General features: G+C 39.9%; 1 protein-coding gene across 2 annotated transcripts; it reads right to left on the bottom strand.

Moving 5' to 3' along the window:
- Positions 1-520: 520 nt before the first annotated feature.
- ripk1l (receptor (TNFRSF)-interacting serine-threonine kinase 1, like) lies at positions 521-18,118 on the bottom strand. 2 transcript variants are annotated; one of them, XM_056470450.1, is made up of 11 exons: positions 18,055-18,118; positions 16,403-16,588; positions 14,781-14,937; positions 12,282-12,419; positions 11,483-11,714; positions 10,505-10,654; positions 9,651-9,727; positions 9,401-9,473; positions 7,162-7,713; positions 4,666-4,815; positions 521-3,373 (listed from the first exon to the last, which is right to left on the bottom strand). In XM_056470450.1, exons 2-11 carry the CDS (start codon positions 16,558-16,560, stop codon positions 3,075-3,077), a joined length of 1,986 nt encoding a protein of 661 aa, XP_056326425.1. In that variant the 5' UTR covers positions 16,561-16,588; positions 18,055-18,118; the 3' UTR covers positions 521-3,074. The 2 variants fall into 2 exon arrangements, with proteins under 2 accessions (XP_056326425.1, XP_056326434.1); XM_056470459.1 differs by having other exon boundaries at positions 3,256-3,373; positions 4,671-4,815.
- Between the last annotated feature and the right edge of the window lie 321 nt (positions 18,119-18,439).

Below are 18,439 nucleotides of genomic sequence, written 5' to 3'. Positions count from 1 at the left end.
TATATATATATTGTTTCTACAGATACAACCAATTGATTTGAGCTGTGTTTTTAATTTCTCCATTGTTTTCAGCTGTGCTTCATGGGATTGTAGTTGATTCTCTAAATAACGCTGTCAAATGTATATTCTTGGCTTGTATATTTGACTCTTTGGGTGATTTTCATATCCACCTCAGCTTCACATTAAAGTTTGTAATGCTGTAATTCACCCATAGCTTTGGTTTATGGCTAATAAAGCCAGTATTATTGGGGGAAGTGCGATTTAATACTTCCAGAACCAAAAAGTGCATCCCATTGCGCTTTAAATGACTGCGCTCTAATCTTCTACAGATGTTAAATGTTCTTTAAGAAACCATCAACACCAATGCCAATAAAAAAACGCTATATTTAAGAGTGTACAGTCAATGCCCTGGTCCCACTGGAGTGTACAGTAGTACATTATACTCTAATCTAAAAGTGCATACATCTAAATAATGCATTCTTGTGATGAACCACTAGTGATATTGGACCACAAAACGTGATAATGGTTAAAAAATGACACTTTAATTGAATTGAGTGATTTAAATGCATTCAGAACACGTCCATACAACACAAAATCAACAGGGTGAGAGAGTGAAGTGTTTGACACGGCTTTGGGTTTGGTCAGTGTTTGATGAAGGTTGTGTCACTGTTTGACGAAGGTCGTCACGAAAATAAGGGTGAAATCTGTTTGTTTATTCTGTCTGTTGAGTTTATGTTTTCATTCATTCATTATCCTTTAGCTTAGTCCCTTTATTAATTTAGGGGTCGCCACTGCGGAATGAACCGCCAACTTATCCAGCACGTTTTACACAGTGGATGCCCTTTGATGACCTATTATTTTGTAAAATAGATGCACTTTGAGGAAAAACTCAATTATTACTAAAAAAAAGAGGCGGCACGGTGGCTCAGTGGTTAGCACTGTTACCTCAGAGCAAGAAGGCCACTGGTTCGAGTCTCGGCTGGGTCAGTTGGTGTTTCTGTGTGGAGTTTGCATGTTCTCCCAGTGTTGGTGTGGGTTTCCTCCGGGTGCTCCGGTTTCCCCCACAGTCCAAACACATGCGCTATAGGGGAATTGATCAACTAAATTGGCCACAGTGAATAAGTGTGTATGGGTGTTTCCCAGCACTGGGTTGTGGCTGGAAGGTATAAACATACGCTTGAATAGTTGGTGGTTCATTCCGCTGTGGCGACCCCTGATTAATAAAGGGACTAAGCTGAAGGAAACTGAATGAATGACAAACTCACAGATCCACAGTTCAGTCCTTCCCCACAAAAATGACCATTCAGTCATTATTTACTACAAATACTATGGAAGTCAATGGTTACAGGTTTCTAACATTCTTCCAAATATCTTCTTTTGAGTAACAGAAAACAAACAGAAACCGGTTTGGAACAAGTGAAGGGCGAATGAATGAGGATCACAGAGTTTCTATTCTTGGGTGAACTGAGCTATTAACCCTCCTGTTGACTTATGGGTCAAAAATGACCCAGGCAACTTTTTATCAACAGAAAAAAAATGAAGCAATGTTTTTTTTTATCTTGAAGTTTGGTGACTTTTCCTAAAATGACCCCAACATAACAAAAAATGAATAATTTTCTATTTTTATGAAGGATGAACACATTTAAGGCACAACGGTTGTCCTTCGGGGCATTGTTAACCACCAGCAACACTTTATTAGGTACACCTGTCCAACTGCTCATTAACGCAAACTCTTAATCAGCCAATTACATGGCAGCAACTTGACATGGTCAAGACGATCTGCTGCAGTTCAAAGCGAGCATCAGAATGGGGAAGAAAGGGGATTTAAGTGACTCTGAATGTGGCATGGTTGTTGGTGCCAGACGGGCTGCTCTGAGTATTTCAGAAACTGCTGATCTACTGGGATTTTCATGCACAACCATCTCTAGGGTTTACAGAGAATGGTCCGACAAAGAGGAAATATCCAGTGAGCGGCAGTTCTGTGGGCGCAAATGCCTTGTTGATGCAGATACTGAGGTACGCAGAAGAGCATCTCTGATGTCCAACATGTCCAACCTTGAGGCGGATGGGCTACAGCAGCAGAAGACCACACCGGGTGCCGCTCCTGTCAGCTAAGAACAGGAAACTGAGGCTACAATTCACACAGGCTCAACAAAACTGGACAATAGAAGATTGGAGAAACGTTGCCTGGTCTGATGAGTCTCCATTTCTGCTGCCACATTCGGATGCTCGGCTCAGAATTTGGCCTCAACAACATGAAAGCATGGATCCATCCTGCCTTGTATCAGTGGTTCAGGCTGCTGGTGGTGGTGTAATGGAGTGGGGGAGATTCTCTTGGCACACTTTGGGTCCATTAGTACCAATTGAGCATGGTGTCAACACCACAGCCTACCTGAGTATTGTTGCTGACCATGTCCATCCCTTTATGAGCACAGTGTCTCCATCTTCTGATGGCTACTTCCAGCAGGATAACGCACCATGTCATAAAGCACCAATCATCTCAGACTTGAACATGACAATGAGTTCACTGTACTCAAATGGCCTCCACAGTCGCCAGAGCTCAATCCAATAGAGCACCTTTAGGATGTGGTGGAATGGGAGATTGGCATCATGGATGTGCAGCCGACAAATCTGCAGCAACTGCGTGATGCTATCATGTCAATATGGAGCAAAATCTCTGAGGAATATTTCGAGCACCTTGTTGAATCTACGCCACGAAGGATTAAGGCAGTTCTGAAGGCAAAAGGGGTCCAACCTGGTACTAGTAAGGTGTACCTAATAAAGTGGCCAGTGAGTGTATAAAACCATTTATACACCACAAAAACTACTGACACACACATACTGCACGATGATGAGGGAAACCGAAACTTTCACAGAGTGTGTGATGAAGATGAGTGTCTTTCTTCATGCAGAATCGATTTGAGGACTGATATTAAACTGATCTGCTTCATTGCTGAAGACGGCTCATTTCTGACCCTCATGATGAATGCTGTATACACAATTATAGACAACAGGAGGGTTAAAATTCCCAAATCTGATAAAGACACAACAGTCGTCGGGTGTGAATATTTTTTTCATGGGGCGGTGGCCGAATCTTGCAACTGGCGCAGCATGTGCAGGAGGGCGTTGGGTTTGATGCAGCCCTCGAGCGCGTGACACAGTTTACCCACAGTGATGCCCAGCAGACCCTCCCGCATCTTCCAGCGCTCCAGCATCTGGTGGACTTTCTCTGCCAAACCGTCACGATCATAGTCGTGCTCGATGGTCTCCACATCGATTTCGTTCAAACCCAGTTTACGAGCCACTTGCTTCCAGTTTGCACCCACGTTCTGCCGCACCAGCTCCAGGTGACTCTCAGTGACCGTGTGGCTCTCTGTTCAAGACAAACAACAACACAAAAGTCACATTCAATTCTGTGTCAACTACAACTGAAACTGAATATTGAGTAGGGGGCGGGGCTTTATTTCAGTACGTTGATGTACTCCCAACTGAAACTGAATACTGAGTAGGGGGCGGGGCTTTATTTCAGTATGTCGATGCACTCCCAACTGAAACTGAATATTGAGTAGGGGGCGGGGCTTTATTTTAATATGTTGATGTACTCCCAACTGAAATAGAACATTTAGTAGGGGGCGGGGCTTTATTTTAATATGTTGATGGACTCCCAACTGAAACTGAATATTGAGTAGGGGGGGGGGGCCTTTATTTCAGTATGCTGATGTACATATTGAATAGGGGGCGGGGCTTTATTTCAGTATATTGATACACTTCCAAATATGGAAGTCCAAATATGGATTATTTTAATATGTTGTACTCCCAACTGAAATAGAATATTGAGTAGGGGGTGGGGCTTTATTTTAATATGTTGATGGACTCCCAACTGAAACTGAATATTGAGTAGGGGGCGGGGCTTTATTTCAGTATGTTGATGTACTCCCAACTGAAACTGAATACTGAGTAGGGGGCGGGGCTTTATTTTAATATGTTGATGTACTCCCAACTGAAATAGAACATTTAGTAGGGGGCGGGGCTTTATTTTAATATGTTGATGGACTCCCAACTGAAACTGAATATTGAATAGGGGGCGGGCCTTTATTTCAGTATGCTGATGTACATATTGAATAGGGGGCGGGGCTTTATTTCAGTATATTGATACACTTCCAAATATGGAAGTCCAAATATGGATTATTTTAATATGTTGTACTCCCAACTGAAATAGAATATTGAGTAGGGGGCGGGGCTTTATTTTAATATGTTAATGGACTACCAACTGAAACTGAATATTGAGTAGGGGGCGGGGCTTTATTTCAGTATGTTGATGTACTTCAAACTGAAAAAGAATATTGAGTAGGGGGCGGGGCTTTATTTCAGTATGTTGATGTACTCCCAACTGAAACTGAATATTTAGTAGGGGGCGGGGCTTTATTTCAGTATGTTGATATAATAACAAATAATACAAGTAATTGTATTTTAATGTTTACACGCACTTGACAATAGCTGCGTTTTACACTCATAAGTAATACGGTTGAAGGCATAAAATAACAACAAATAACAATTCATTAAATTTCTATATGATGTCATTTAAAACAATTCAATAGTAGGCATTTTGTTTTACAATATTATCTGCAAAGTAAGTGACGTCTGATCTAATCAGCACTGTCTTACCGTACATCAGTAGAAGCTCTTTGTATCTGCTGCTGGTGGATCCTGTAGTAGAGAACGAGCTGCAGGGGCTGCTGTCAGATATTCGCAGATTCATCGTGTTGTAACTCCCGATCTGAATCGCACTGGCATTCGAGATGCTCACAGGCAAAGCTAAAGGAAAACACAAGTTAGCCACAAGATAAGGAACAGTCCCAGGACGGCATCCTATACGTTAACTGTTGGGTACAAAGTATGTTATCCCACAAATCCCTTTTGTCATTAGTAAGGTTGTAAATCATTAAGTATAGAGAACAACGTGGTGGCATGGTTTGGTTTAAGATTTAAGATTTGGTTAAGGATATGCACTGGTTTATTGGTATCGGTAGGTTTAAGAGTTGGTTAAGATTGTAGACTTGATAAATGGTATGGGTATATGCACATATTAAGCCAATTTCAGTGTCTAGGTTCCTGAGAAAGTCTTTACTTTGATAAGTTGTTATGGTTGATTAAGATTATGGAATAGTTAAGTGGTATGGATAGGTTTATTTACTGGTTAGGATAAAAGATAGCTGTAGTGGTGCTTAGGTTAAGGCATTGGTTATGGTGGGGTTTACCATTGGTTAAGGTTAGGGGCAGGTTTGGTGGTATGGATGGTTTTACCATTGTTTAAGGTCAGGGACAGGTAGAGGTTGGGGGGGGGGGGGGGCTTATCAATGGTTAAGGTTAGGGACAGGTTTAGTGTTATGGATGGGATTACCATTGGTTAAGGTTAGGGACAGGTAGAGGTATTGGGGGGTTACCATTGGTTAAGGTTAGGGACAGGTAGAGGTATTGGGGGGTTACCATTGGTTAAGGTTAGGGACAGGTAGAGGTATGGTTGGTTACAACTGGTTAAGGTTAGGGACAGGTTTAGTGGTATGGGGGGAGGGGGGTTACCATTGGTTAAAGTTAGGGGCAGGTAGAGGTATGGTTGGTTACAACTGGTTAAGGTTAGGGACAGGTTTAGTGGTATGGGGGGAGGGGGGTTACCATTGGTTAAGGTTAGGGGCAGGTTTAGTGTTATGGATGGGTTTACCGTTGGTTAAGGTTAAGGACAGGTAGTGGTATGGATGGGTTTACCATTGGTTAAGGTTAGGGACAGGTTTAGTGGTATGGGGGTTAAGGTTAGGGAGGGACAGGTAGTTGTATGGGGGGTTTACGATTGGTTAAGGTTAGGCACAGGTTTAGTGGTATGGGGGTTACCATTGGTTAAGGTTAGGGACAGGTTTAGCGGTAAGGGGGGCGGGGGGGTTACCATTGGTTAAGGCTAGGGGCAGGTTTAGTGTTATAGATGGGTTTACCATTGGTTAAGGTTAAGGACAGGTAGTGGTATGGATGGGTTTACCATTGGTTAAGGTTAGGGACAGGTTTAGTGGTATGGGGGTTAAGGTTAGGGAGGGACAGGTAGTTGTATGGGGGGTTTACGATTGGTTAAGGTTAGGCACAGGTTTAGTGGTATGGGGGTTACCATTGGTTAAGGTTAGGGACAGGTTTAGCGGTAAGGGGGGCGGGGGGGTTACCATTGGTTAAGGCTAGGGGCAGGTTTAGTGTTATAGATGGGTTTACCATTGGGTAAAGCTAGAGACATGTTTAGTGGTATGGAGGGGTTAACCATTGGTTAAGGCTAGGGGCAGGTTTAGGGTTATGGATAGGTTTACCATTGGTTAAGGTTAAGAACAGGTTAAGTGCTATGAATAGGTGAAACACTGGTTAAGGTTAGTGGTAGTAATAGGTGTAACATTGATAAAGGTTAAGAACAGGTTTAGTGGAGAGGATAGGCACTTTCTTGAGATCAAATATTTAAAATATGGTGATCAATTATATACTTACTGTGTACTTAAATTGTGTAATTCTTTTTGGCATTAGGTAAAAAAAGTCTCCACATGTAATAATTTGGCCAAGGTTAGGGACAGGTTTTGTGCTATGGCTATGTTTAAACACTGGTAATGGTTTGGGACAGGTTTAAAGGCTGGTTAATGTTTGGAACAGATTTTCTGCTATGATTTATGAGATTATTAAGGTTAGAGACATGTTTGGCGCTGTGGGTGGGTCAAGGTTAGGAACTTCTTTAGTAGTATTGGTTGGTTCAAGGCTTGGTTACTTTAGGGTCAGGTTAACTCGTATAATTTGGTTTTGCACTAATTATGTGAATTTCAGTGACTAAGTTAGTTTCAGTGTTCTGGTTGGTGTTGGTTAAGGTTATGGACTGGTTAATTGGTATGGATGGGTTTAAGCTCTGGTTAGGATTTGGGATAGCTGTAGTAGTGCTTAGGTTAAGGATTTCGTTAGGTTTAAGGGTTGGTTACTTTACAGACAGGTTTACTCGTATGATTTGGTTTAAGAGGTGGTTACATTTAGAGAAATCTGTTTAATGGTGTGGGAAGAATCTTGCTAATTTCAATGTCTGAGCTGAACAATTCACAAAAGGCCAATGGGTTTGCAGGCATGAGCTGTTAATAGTTAATTTGTTAACTCTACCTGAGTCTGAAGGAGGATATACGACAGGCGAGTTAAAGCGCAGGCTGGAGTTTGCATCTATGAGAGACTCTGCTACATGATTTACTCCATCCGGACAGGACTTGACCCGATTACATGCCAAGTGAGCATTCGGCCTAGGTCTCTCATAGTCAGATTGTGGCACTGAAAGCTGACTCCTCAATTCAGGCCTGTGGAAACCAACAAACGACCCAGCCGCTCTGGGATACAGCTCCTCCTCAGTGCTTGGAGCTGATGGTTTGGTCCAGGACTTGACTGAAGACATCTGCGAAGAAGCGTCTGTGCTGCTGGCCGGCTGCTGTGCTGGACTACACACACTCCCGTATGACTGGTCCACGATTCGACTGCCAAATTTGTGGTAGTTGTACTCCTGCTGCAGTTTGAGCTCCAGATTGGGAGAGACGGGAGCTGCGTCCGGCTCCAGCACAGAGTCTTCACATGACCTGAAGCTCAGGTCTTCAATGCTGGCCTCCACTGGGCCTATATCTGAGCTCCTCAGTGGCGTGGGTGAGTCTCTGGAGCACAGTGAAGGGTCTGCGGACACAACAACCATCATACTGTATTTACAAACATCTGATGTAGAGTTCAGAATGTTTACATGGACAATACTCTGATTTTACATGATTAAAACAATTCTCTGATTAAGAGTCTTCCATGTAAACAGAGATTTCTGATGACCTTAAAGTCATCGTAGTAAACAAATCAAATTAAGACATGTGGAGTATTCCTATTTTTATTGTCAGTCAATAGGGACAGGGCTAACAGTCAATTAGGGTGGGTCTATCAGTCCTTTGGGGTGGGCTATCAGTCAGTTAGGACGGAGCTAACAGTTAGTTATGGCAAGGTTATCAGTCCTTTTGAAAGGGGCTATCAGTCAATTAGGGTAGGTCTATTAGACCTTTAGGGCGGGGCTATCAGTTAATTAGGGTAGGGCTATCAGTCCTTTAGGGCGGGGCTATCAGTCAATAAGGGTGGGGCTATTAGTCCTTTAGGACAGGGCTATCAGTAAATTACGGTGGGGCTATCAGTCAATAAGGGTGGGGCTATTAGTCCTTTAGGGCGGGGCTATCAGTCAATAAGGGTGGGGCTATTAGTCCTTTAGGACGGGGCTATCAGTAAATTACGGTGGGGCTATCAGTCCTTTAGGGCGGGGCTATCAGTCAATTAGGATGGGGCTATGAGTCCTTTTGGGCAGGGCTATTAGTTAACTAGGGTATTGCCATCAGACCTTTAGGACAGGCTATCAATCAGTTAGGAAGGGGCTATCTGTTCATTAGGGTGGGGCTATCAGTCCTATAGGATGGGGCTAGCAGTCAATTAAGGCGGGGCTATCAGTTCTTTAAGAAAGGGCTTTCATTTAATTAGGGTGGTACTATCAGTCCTTCAGGGCAGGGTTATCAGTCAATTAAGGTGGGGCTAACAGTCCTTTAGGACGGTGCTATCTGTCCTTTAGGGCCAGGCTATTAGTCAATTAGGGTAGGGCTATCAGTCCTTTAGGGCGGAGCTATCAATCTGTTAGGAAGGGGCTATCAGTTAATTAGGGCGGGGCTATCAGTTAATTAAGGTGGGGCTCTCAGTCCTATAGGACGGGGCTATCAGTCAATTAGGGTGGGGCTATCAGTCCTTTAGGGCCGGGCTATCAGTCAATTAGGGTGGGGCTTTTAGTCCTTTTGGGCCGGGCTATCAGTCAATTAGGGTGGGGCTATCAGTCCTTTAGGGCGGTGCTATCAGTAATTTATGGTGGGGCTATCAATGCTTACATCCAGTAGCTCAGAGATTGTCAGGGGTCATGAATGAAATGTTCCTAAGTAAAATTGAAACTGCTGAACTGCATTTGAAGTAAAAAACTGAAAGTGAAACGCCCAACATTACACAAAACTCAGAAGGAAACACTGGATAGCGAGGTGATTAATGACGTTAATCAATCTATGTACTATAACATGTCAAATGGGAACATGAAAGATACATTCTAAAAGCAACTCATATAAACACCTTAATCATATTATTGCCTCATACAGATTAAGATAAATAGTTTGATTCCTGATGTCCTTGTTAAACATATTCATTTTTACCTTTTATTTTTATTTTTTAATTTTTTAATTAAAGTACATCTATCTCTATCTGATAATGATAACCAAGAAAAATAGTACTTGATGGTAAAATTAGAGAATTACAGCAGCAAATCAGTAACAGGACTGACTTCATGAACATATTAGCCTACCTTCAGGAAGGAGTACATTTGTGCTGAGCAATTTCAGCTTTTCTACAAGCTCTTCTGGGCCTTCATATAGTTTCTGTGAAAAGAATAATGAGCAATAATGAAATTTAACAAGCAAATCTGTCTTGTGTTCAATATTAGCATAAAAACATTAATTAAATATGAATATGTTTTGTGATCTCTGTGATGAAGTAAAATAATTACATAATGAGTTTTTTTGGACATGATAACATGCAAACAAACAAACACTCACCATCAGATTTTCCAGATCTGCTTTGACATTTGCTGCCAGCTTCTCCTTGTAGAAAGGTAAAAACTGATTATAGCAATCTGTGAAGATACAGCAAACAGATCATCAGTTCAGTACCGCCTAGCTTATATACCAAATTAATATGGAATATTGAGTAGGGGCGGAGCTTTCAGTATCTTGATGTACTTCTTACTTAAATGGAATATTGAGTAAGGGGCGGGGCTTTATTTCAGTTTGTTGATGTACTACCAACTAAAATGTAATACTGAGGCGGGGCTTTCAATATGTTGATGTACTTTCAACTGAAACTGAATATTTGAGTAGGGGGCGGGACTTTCCAAATGTTGATGTACTTCCAACTGAAAATGAATATTGAGTTGGGGGCGGGGCTTTCAATATGTTGATGTACTTTCAACTGAAAATGAATATTGAGTAGGGGGCGGGGCTTTCAATATGTTGATGTACTTTCAACTGAAAATGAATATTGAGTAGGGGGCGGGGCTTTCAATATGTTGATGTACTTCCAACTGAAAATGAATATTGAGTAGGGGGCGGGGCTTTCCATATGTTGATGTACTTCCAACTGAAAATGAATATTGAGTAGGGGGCGGGGCTTTCCATATGTTGATGCACTTCTAACTGAAATTAAATATTGAGTAGGGGGTGGGGCTTTCAGTATGTTGATGTACTTCCAACTGAAATGGAATATTGAGTAGGGGGCGGGGCTTTTTTTCAGTATGTTGATGTACTTCCAACTGAAATGGAATATTGAGTATGGGGGCGAGGCTTTCAGTATGTTGATGTACACCCAACTGAAACTGTGTGTACCTGTGTGTACCTAAGCTAAGTGTGTGTACCTGTGAAAGAGGGCCTTTGCACAGGGTCTTTGTGCCAACAGCTCTTCATCAGGTCAGTGATGCCTGTCGGTGTGTTCTGGGGAATCAGGGCTTCATCAGGCCGTTCACCCTGACACACACAGTGGCAGATCTGATCCTCACTTCTCGCATCTGAACACACATGCAAACACACACACATATAGGCACGTGTACACAAGCACATACATGTCATTTTACCATAGCAATAGTAGATTAGCCACAACAGATCAATTACTACAGTTGTCGTGTTACCATAGCAACTGTAGAATCACAACAGATCAGTTACTATAGTTGTCATGTTACCATAGCAACTGTAGAATCACAACAGATCAGTTACTATAGTTGTCATGTTACCATAGCAACTGTAGAATCACAACAGATCAGTTACTATAGTTGTCATGTTCCATAGCAACTGTAGAATCACAACAAATCAACTAACATAGTTGTTGTGTTACCATAGAAACTGTAGAATCACCACAACAGATCAATTACTATAGTTGTCGTGTCACCATAGCAACTGTAGAATCACCACAACAGATCAATTACTATTGTTGTTATGTCACCATAGCAACTGTAGAATCACCACAATAGATTAATTATTATAGTTTTTGCATTCCCATAGCAACTGTAGAATCGCTACAGATCAGTTACTATAGTTGACATGTTCCATAGCAACTGTAGAATCACAACAGATCAATTAACATAGTTGTTGTGTTACCATAGCAACTGTAGAATCACCACAACAGATCAGTTACTATAGTTGTTGTTTCCATAGCAACTGTAAAATCACCACAACAGATCAATTACTATAGTTTTCATGTTTCCATAGCAACTGTAGAATCACCACAACAGATCAATCACTATAGAATGAATCAAAGACACTACAGTGGGTCTAGTTTCATGTAGCTTTAATGCTCTGACTGCGATGTTTTTGATTGATTGTTGGTGTGTTTTCCTCACTCTCGTATGGCTCTCGTCCAGTCAGGATGACCCACAGCACGATGGCGAAGCTGTAGACGTCCGATTTCTCGCTTGAGCGTGTGTGAATGCTCTGCAGGTGCTCGGGGGCCATGTAGCACAGCGTCCCGGCCGCGTGAGCGCTCGTCTTCTTCCCAAGACGACTCTGTCGACGGGACTCCTCTTTCGTCAGTTTACTCCACACCTCAGACATGGCCAGACCCAGATCTGCTATCTGATCCATACCAAACACAACATGCTTTCATTAGCCATTTTTTCTTCGATTTCCCCAATTTTTTTCAGCACATTTCTAAAGATAATAGTTTTAATAACTCATTTCTAATAGTCATGATGACAGTAAATAATATCTGACTAGATATTCTTCAAGACACTAGTATTCAGCTTAAAGTGACATGTAAAGGCTTCACTAGGGTAATTAGGGTAAAGTTAGGGTAATTAGGCAAGTCATTGTATAACAGTGGTTTGTTCTGGAGACAATCCAAAACTAATATTGCTGAAGGGGGCTAATAATATTGACCTTAAATGGGTTTAAAACAATTAAAAACTGCTTTTATTCTAGCTGAAATAAAACAAATAATAATACTTTAGAAGAAAAAATATTATAGGAAATACTGTGAAAAATTCCTGAATCTGTTCAACATCACTTAACAAATATATGAAAAAGAATAAATATTGAATAAGGGCTAATAATTTTGCACTCAGATGTATATATATTATCATAATATTATATATTTTTCTTCTTAAATAATATAAAACGTATATAAAAACATATTTATTTCACTTTTATGTGGAAGTTCTTGTCCACCAGGATGTTTTCTGGCTTCAGATCTTTGTGAATGACTTGGCTCTTCGTCAGATAAACCATTCCCTCCAAGATTTCCAGAATTATCCTCCCTTTCACAGATATTGGAACCGTCACCTGGAACAACAAATAATAATGTTATTTATTCATCATTTCACGATCTGCTTGTGGATTATGATGCTTTTAATTACTCAGCCATGCCTATAGACAGATGATTTATATTTCACCTTGCCCAAGATCACAGATACACTGCAGAAAAACATTTCTTGTAGAGTTTCTGTCTTGTTTCTAGTCCAAATATCGAAAAATTCTTAAATCAAGACAAGAACAAATTATTGTGTTGTTTTCCTTAAAAAAAGCAAAATAATCTTGTTTTCACTTTGAAATAATATTATTTTGCTTGTTTTAGGGAAAAACTCACAGAATTTTCACTCGTTATTTCTGAAAACAATCAATCTGTCATGATTATCAGCGATCTAGTGGTTGCAGATCGCCAACGGACTACAAATCCGCCATTATAGACTACAAGATCCAGTCATGCACCACGCACACTCACAACTATGCCTGATCATGACTGATTGCATCAGGGGCGTAGCTGACATTTTAAAAGTGGCGGGTACGGCTGTATGAGATCATACCTTCATATAATTATTAATCACCTGTTTCTAAATGGTCTGTCTCTAAAAGTGAGGAGGACATATCCCTCCGTCCCCCCCGGTTGCTACGCCCCTGGATTGCATACACATAGCTGGAGGATTGTTATGAACTGATTCCATAGACTTTAAATACAGCGCGCACACACACACTTCATTGCTGAGTCTTGTTAAACTGAACTGTAAACATTGCCGGTTTTGACCCTCGCCTTGTTTTGTTTGTTTATTCCTGTCTGCTGCCTGCCTTTTGACCATCTGCCTGTATATTTGACTATGACTCTGGATTGCTCCTGTGTTGACTGTTGCTTGCCTGACCATCTCTGTTAATAAGACCTGTATTTGGATCTGCACTCCCTTGACAAGGGTCACGTTATGCAAAACTTGTCTTGAAAATGCTTCTTGATTTAAGAATTTTAAGATATTTGGATTAGAAACAAGAATAAAAGTTAAGTTTCTTGTTTCTTTTTTCACACTTTCAAATGCAAATAGACTATAAAACCAAATATAACAGTTTGAGGAAACAATAACTGGGCTCATCACTTTCTTTTCGGCTTAGTCCCTTTATTAATCAGGGGTCGCCACAGCGGAATGAACCGCCAACTTATCCAGCACGTTTTACGAAGGGGATGCCCTTCCAGCCGCAATCCAACACTGGGAAATGGACTCAATACTCAATTTATTCTAAACACTTCAATATTTTCCATGTGATTATACATAAAAAACGGAGCGATTAAAGTCTCGCGAAAGAGAAACTGCAAATACATGACTGTGTGTGAAGTCTTCAGTCATCCGACAGTCATAAATATTCATTATTAACACTCATATTTAAAACATTCATCATTTAAAAATGTGTATTAGACAGCTTGCAGAGGCAAACGGGTTACATAATGTGTTTTTTACACTGTCCAGATGCAGATCAGCCTGTTTATTAATATTCAGAGATTCACATCAGAATCAGTTCAACATGCTTTAGTTTCTTTTCTTAAATAAAACCAAATAAAAATCTGATTATCAGCAAATATCCTGCTCACTTTGAAAAATACTGACATAAAAATCTATATAGGTAAACTATATATGTGCTACTGCTAATATGTCCATTTTTAGACAATCAGGAATGCATGATTATATGCTGTCATGGCTTTGCAATCATTAAATGTGTTTATAATGGAAGTCAATGGGGCCAAAACAGCCCCTAACATATTGAAAGGGGAGTCAACTTTCCCAGAGTGTCTAAAGCATTTTCACAAAATATGTGTCAAAATAAGGTATCAGCAAACATTGTTGCATTTGCTAAAACACAGAGAAAGCTGTGTACACATTAAGACTCAAAATCAGCCCAGAGTGGAAAACGACCCAACAGCACAGTGACCACACAAGGGATAAAACATTCATTCATTCGTTCATTTTGCTTCGGCTTAGTCTCTCAAGGGTCGCCACAGCGGAATGAACCGCCAACTATTCCAGCACATGTTTTACGCAGCGGATTCCTTCCAGCTGCAACCCAGTACTGGGAAACACCCATACACACTCATACACTACAGTTAATCAATTCCCCTATAGCGCATGTGTTTGGACTGTTGGGGAAACCGAAGCACCCGGAGGAAACCCACGCCAACACTGGGGAGAACATGCAAACTCCACACAGACACACCAACTTGACACGACTTGAACCAGTGACCTTCTTGCTGTGATACGACAGTGCTAACCACTGCGCCACCACCGCATAAAAATATTTTCAAAAGTATGTTTTCAGGTCTCCAATACCAAAGCGCATAAAAAGTTTGACAGCTCATGAAGGTGACCCATTTTTTAAGGTTATGTCTACCGTCTCCAGCATGGTGAGCAGGTTTCCTTTAGGGATGAGCTCCATGACCAATGAATAATCTCCATCCTCCAGGATAACACCGAGTAGTTTGACCACTCGCTGATGGTTTAATCTGCTCATCAAACTGCCCTCTTCCAGGAGAGACTGCTTCTGTCGGCTGACACACACGCACACACACACAGATGCACACACACACGCACACACACACACACACACACACACACATAGAGTTGAAGGGAAAATTAGTATTTTTTTTTTCTTTTATCAAATATTTCCCAAGTGATGTGTTGAACAGATTCAGGAATTTCTCACAGTATTTCCTATAATATTTTTTATTCTAGAGAAAGTTTTATTTGTTTTATTTCGGCTAGAATAAAAGCAGCTCTTAACTGTTTTAAACCCATTTTAAGGTCAATATTATTATCCCGCTTCATAGAGCTGCACAATTAATCGAAAAAAGATTGCGATCTCGATTCGACACACAATCTTAATTCAGCTTATTCTACGATTCAGCCAATTATATTTTCAAGGAGAGAAGCAAGGCAGCCGCACAAGTCTTCACAGCTACATGAACACCTTCAGATGCCGCTAAAAGTGTCACATGTTGTATTTACGAGGTATAATTCACCCAAAAATGTCATTCTGTCTTCATGTAATGATGCATTCACTGTCACGAAATCACACGTGAGCTGACCACCAGCTGTTGGTTTACTTCCGAGAACCAGTGTTGCCAGATGTAGCTGACTGTTTCCAGCTTAAACCCCGCTGAAAACTAAAAGGCCCAATAATCTGTAGTCTTGTTGGGAGATCACAACTGTTGTAAGCGTTTGTTTGTGGAGAATGTGGGCTACGACACCTCTTTGGGGGATCATAACAGGATTATAAGTGAAGACCGAGGCTGGCGGGCACGCCGTTACAAAAACGCCCAATTTTACACTACCCGCCTATGTCATTATTTACCTGCAAAAATAAATTTAAAACCGCCCAATCTGGCAACATAATTATGCATAGTAATATTCTGAAGTCATCATTTTACTGTGAATCAATCAGGACATTTTGAAGTCTGTTCAAGTCCAACCATAATGACTGCACAAAATTTAGCATTTTAAGCAAGAGTAGACCTACACACAGGCCTAATATTATTGTTGTTGTTTTACCATATGTTTGAGAATTAACAATAATAATAGGCTAATCATATTCCCCTTTATTTTACATCTAAAGAATCGTGAGAGATATCGTGATCTTGATTTTAAGCAACAAAAAAAATCGTGATTCACATTATTGCCAGAATCGTGCAGCCCCTTAAGAAATATTAGTTTTGGATTGTCTCCAGAAGAAACCACTGTTATACAATGTTGTACCCTAATTAATTACCCTAATTTTACCATAATGAACCTAGTTAAGCCTTTAAATATCACTTTAAGCTGAATACTAGTGTCTTGAAATAAATATTATGTGCTGTCATAATGACAGAGGTCAAATAAATCAGTTATTAAAACTATTGTGTAGCAATCTACTCTCCGTTAAACAGAACTTAATATAAAACCAACTTGAGCTCAATTTAAATCCACTCATTCCTCACAACACGACCCGAATGAATGATAAACAGTGGCTCATCTTACCCACTGCGAGGTGGTCCGGTGTAGACGGTCTTCAGCACCACCTGACCCAGAGTTTTATGGTAACACAAGTAAACTTCTCCAAATCCTCCATAATCCAGAGGCTCTTTCTTGATCAGATCTGCTGACTTCATGAGACTCGGGCTGACTGAAGTGGACATTGTTCCTCTATTCTCAAAGCACACTTCCCTGTGAACCACATCCATTTATTAGTGCACAAATACATAAGACCTCCAACAATATATCTATTAGCCAGCTGAAAACACAACACAATGAGGTTTGCAGAAGTGAAGATCACGGTAAATGGTGGAAGGGATACAGCTGCGGCTGGAAGTAAACAAGAATCATTTATTATATTATTTATTAATTGAATTTTAATGATGCCTACCCCAACATCGACTCTAAAGCCAATCATCACAGTAGGTGAAAACAGTCATTCTTCAGAGTATTACTCATATTTTTTAATAAATTACACCTTAAATTGTATTTTATTAACATCAACACTTACCACAACCTTCACATTAATGTAAAAATAGTAATTATACACATTATTATTCTTATTATTTAATTAATTACGCATTAAATTGTATGATATTAACGTCTATGACTGCCTCAACATTAAACGCAACCCTCGGAGTGATGTAAAAACTGTAATTATACCGAGTGTTATTCATATAGTTAATTAAATGACCCATTAAATTGTATTTTATTAACGTCTACCTCCCACCCTAACCTTCACAGTAAAGTAAGAACAGTAATTATACAGAGTATTATTCATATTATTTATTAAATTATGCATTAACAGTATTTTAATAAACGTCTACCACTACCTGACTCTGAGCCCAATCATTACAGGTAAAAACAATTATTATACAGACTATTATTCATATTATTTATTAAATTACTCATTGAATTGTATTTTATTAATGTCTACCCTTATCTCAACCATCACAGTAATGTAAAAACAGTCATTATACACACTATTACGCATATTGTTTATTAAATTACCCATTACATAGTATTTTAATATCGCCTAACCCTTCCTGACTCTAAACCGAATCATCACAGCAGGTAAAAACAGTGATTACACAAAGTATTGTTCATTTAATTTATTAAATGACCCATTAAATTGTATTTTATTAACGTCTACCACTACCCCAACCCTCACAGTAATGTAAAAACTGTAATTATACCGAGTGTTATTCATTTAATTTATTAAATGACCCATTAAATTGTATTTTATTAACGTCTACCTCTCACCCCAATCCTCACAGTAATGTAAAAATATTAATTATTGTTGTACAGTGTCTCGATTAATTATGCTATATTCATGTGAATACCCGCAGCTGTATCCCGTGTACTTTCCCTGTATCCTACATGTTTAACCACACGTTCAAAAGTACAAATGTCAATGAAAAGTCACAGAAAACTATCTTTAGTTTAGAAAAACGCGTTCAATACGGAAAAAGACGATCTTTTTTTCGTCAACACTTTGGTATTTTGGTTGGTTTCGAAACTTTGACCAAACTTTTCTATTAATTTGCTAGTTACAGATGCTAGCGCGCGACATATTAGCGTCAACAATCATGTTTCTACACCAATCAAAACAATTCTTTCAAAATTACAAGAAAACTTTAAATCAGTGTGAAACAAACCGTGTGTCATAACGCCTTTATTCGCTTCTGCTCTTCTTCCGGGATTTTGGCTAGGCCTACAAAGTGAAACTACAATTCAGGCAGGCGTAAACAATCGATAGCGAAACAGATCAGACCACACTAATCCACCAATTAACTTTTTTCTGTTTTATCCAGCGGTGAACTCTTTAAATTATTATTATTATTAGCATGTACAACAAGACTACAAAGATATAACGCAAATGTTTAAACCCTAGTAACAACAAAAAGTAGAAAACAGAACAAAAGCAAAACAAAAAAGAGACAGAGAAAAAATACCAAGGGTAAAAACATGTAAAGGTAGGCTACCTCAAAAAAATGGTCACAGTTACGTGTAAAAGGTCTCAGAGAATACAGTCAACTGTAT

This window comes from Danio aesculapii, chromosome 2 (assembly GCF_903798145.1).
Source record: "Danio aesculapii chromosome 2, fDanAes4.1, whole genome shotgun sequence".
In the NCBI taxonomy this organism is placed as follows: Eukaryota; Metazoa; Chordata; class Actinopteri; order Cypriniformes; family Danionidae; genus Danio; species Danio aesculapii.
This window is presented reverse-complemented; position numbering and strand designations above follow the sequence as displayed.

What these genes read in the sequence shown, in the direction of transcription:
- ripk1l (XM_056470450.1), bottom strand. Translation starts at nt 16,560, where the DNA reads ATGTCCACTTCAGTCAGCCCGAGTCTCATGAAGTCAGCAGATCTGATC. An exon ending in TGCTCACCATGCTGGAGACG is followed by an intron (nt 12,420 to 14,780) that starts GTAGACATAACC and finishes TTGTTGTTCCAG; the next exon opens with GTGACGGTTCCAATATCTGT. An exon ending in TGGACGAGAGCCATACGAGA is followed by an intron (nt 10,655 to 11,482) that starts GTGAGGAAAACA and finishes ATGTGTGTTCAG; the next exon opens with ATGCGAGAAGTGAGGATCAG.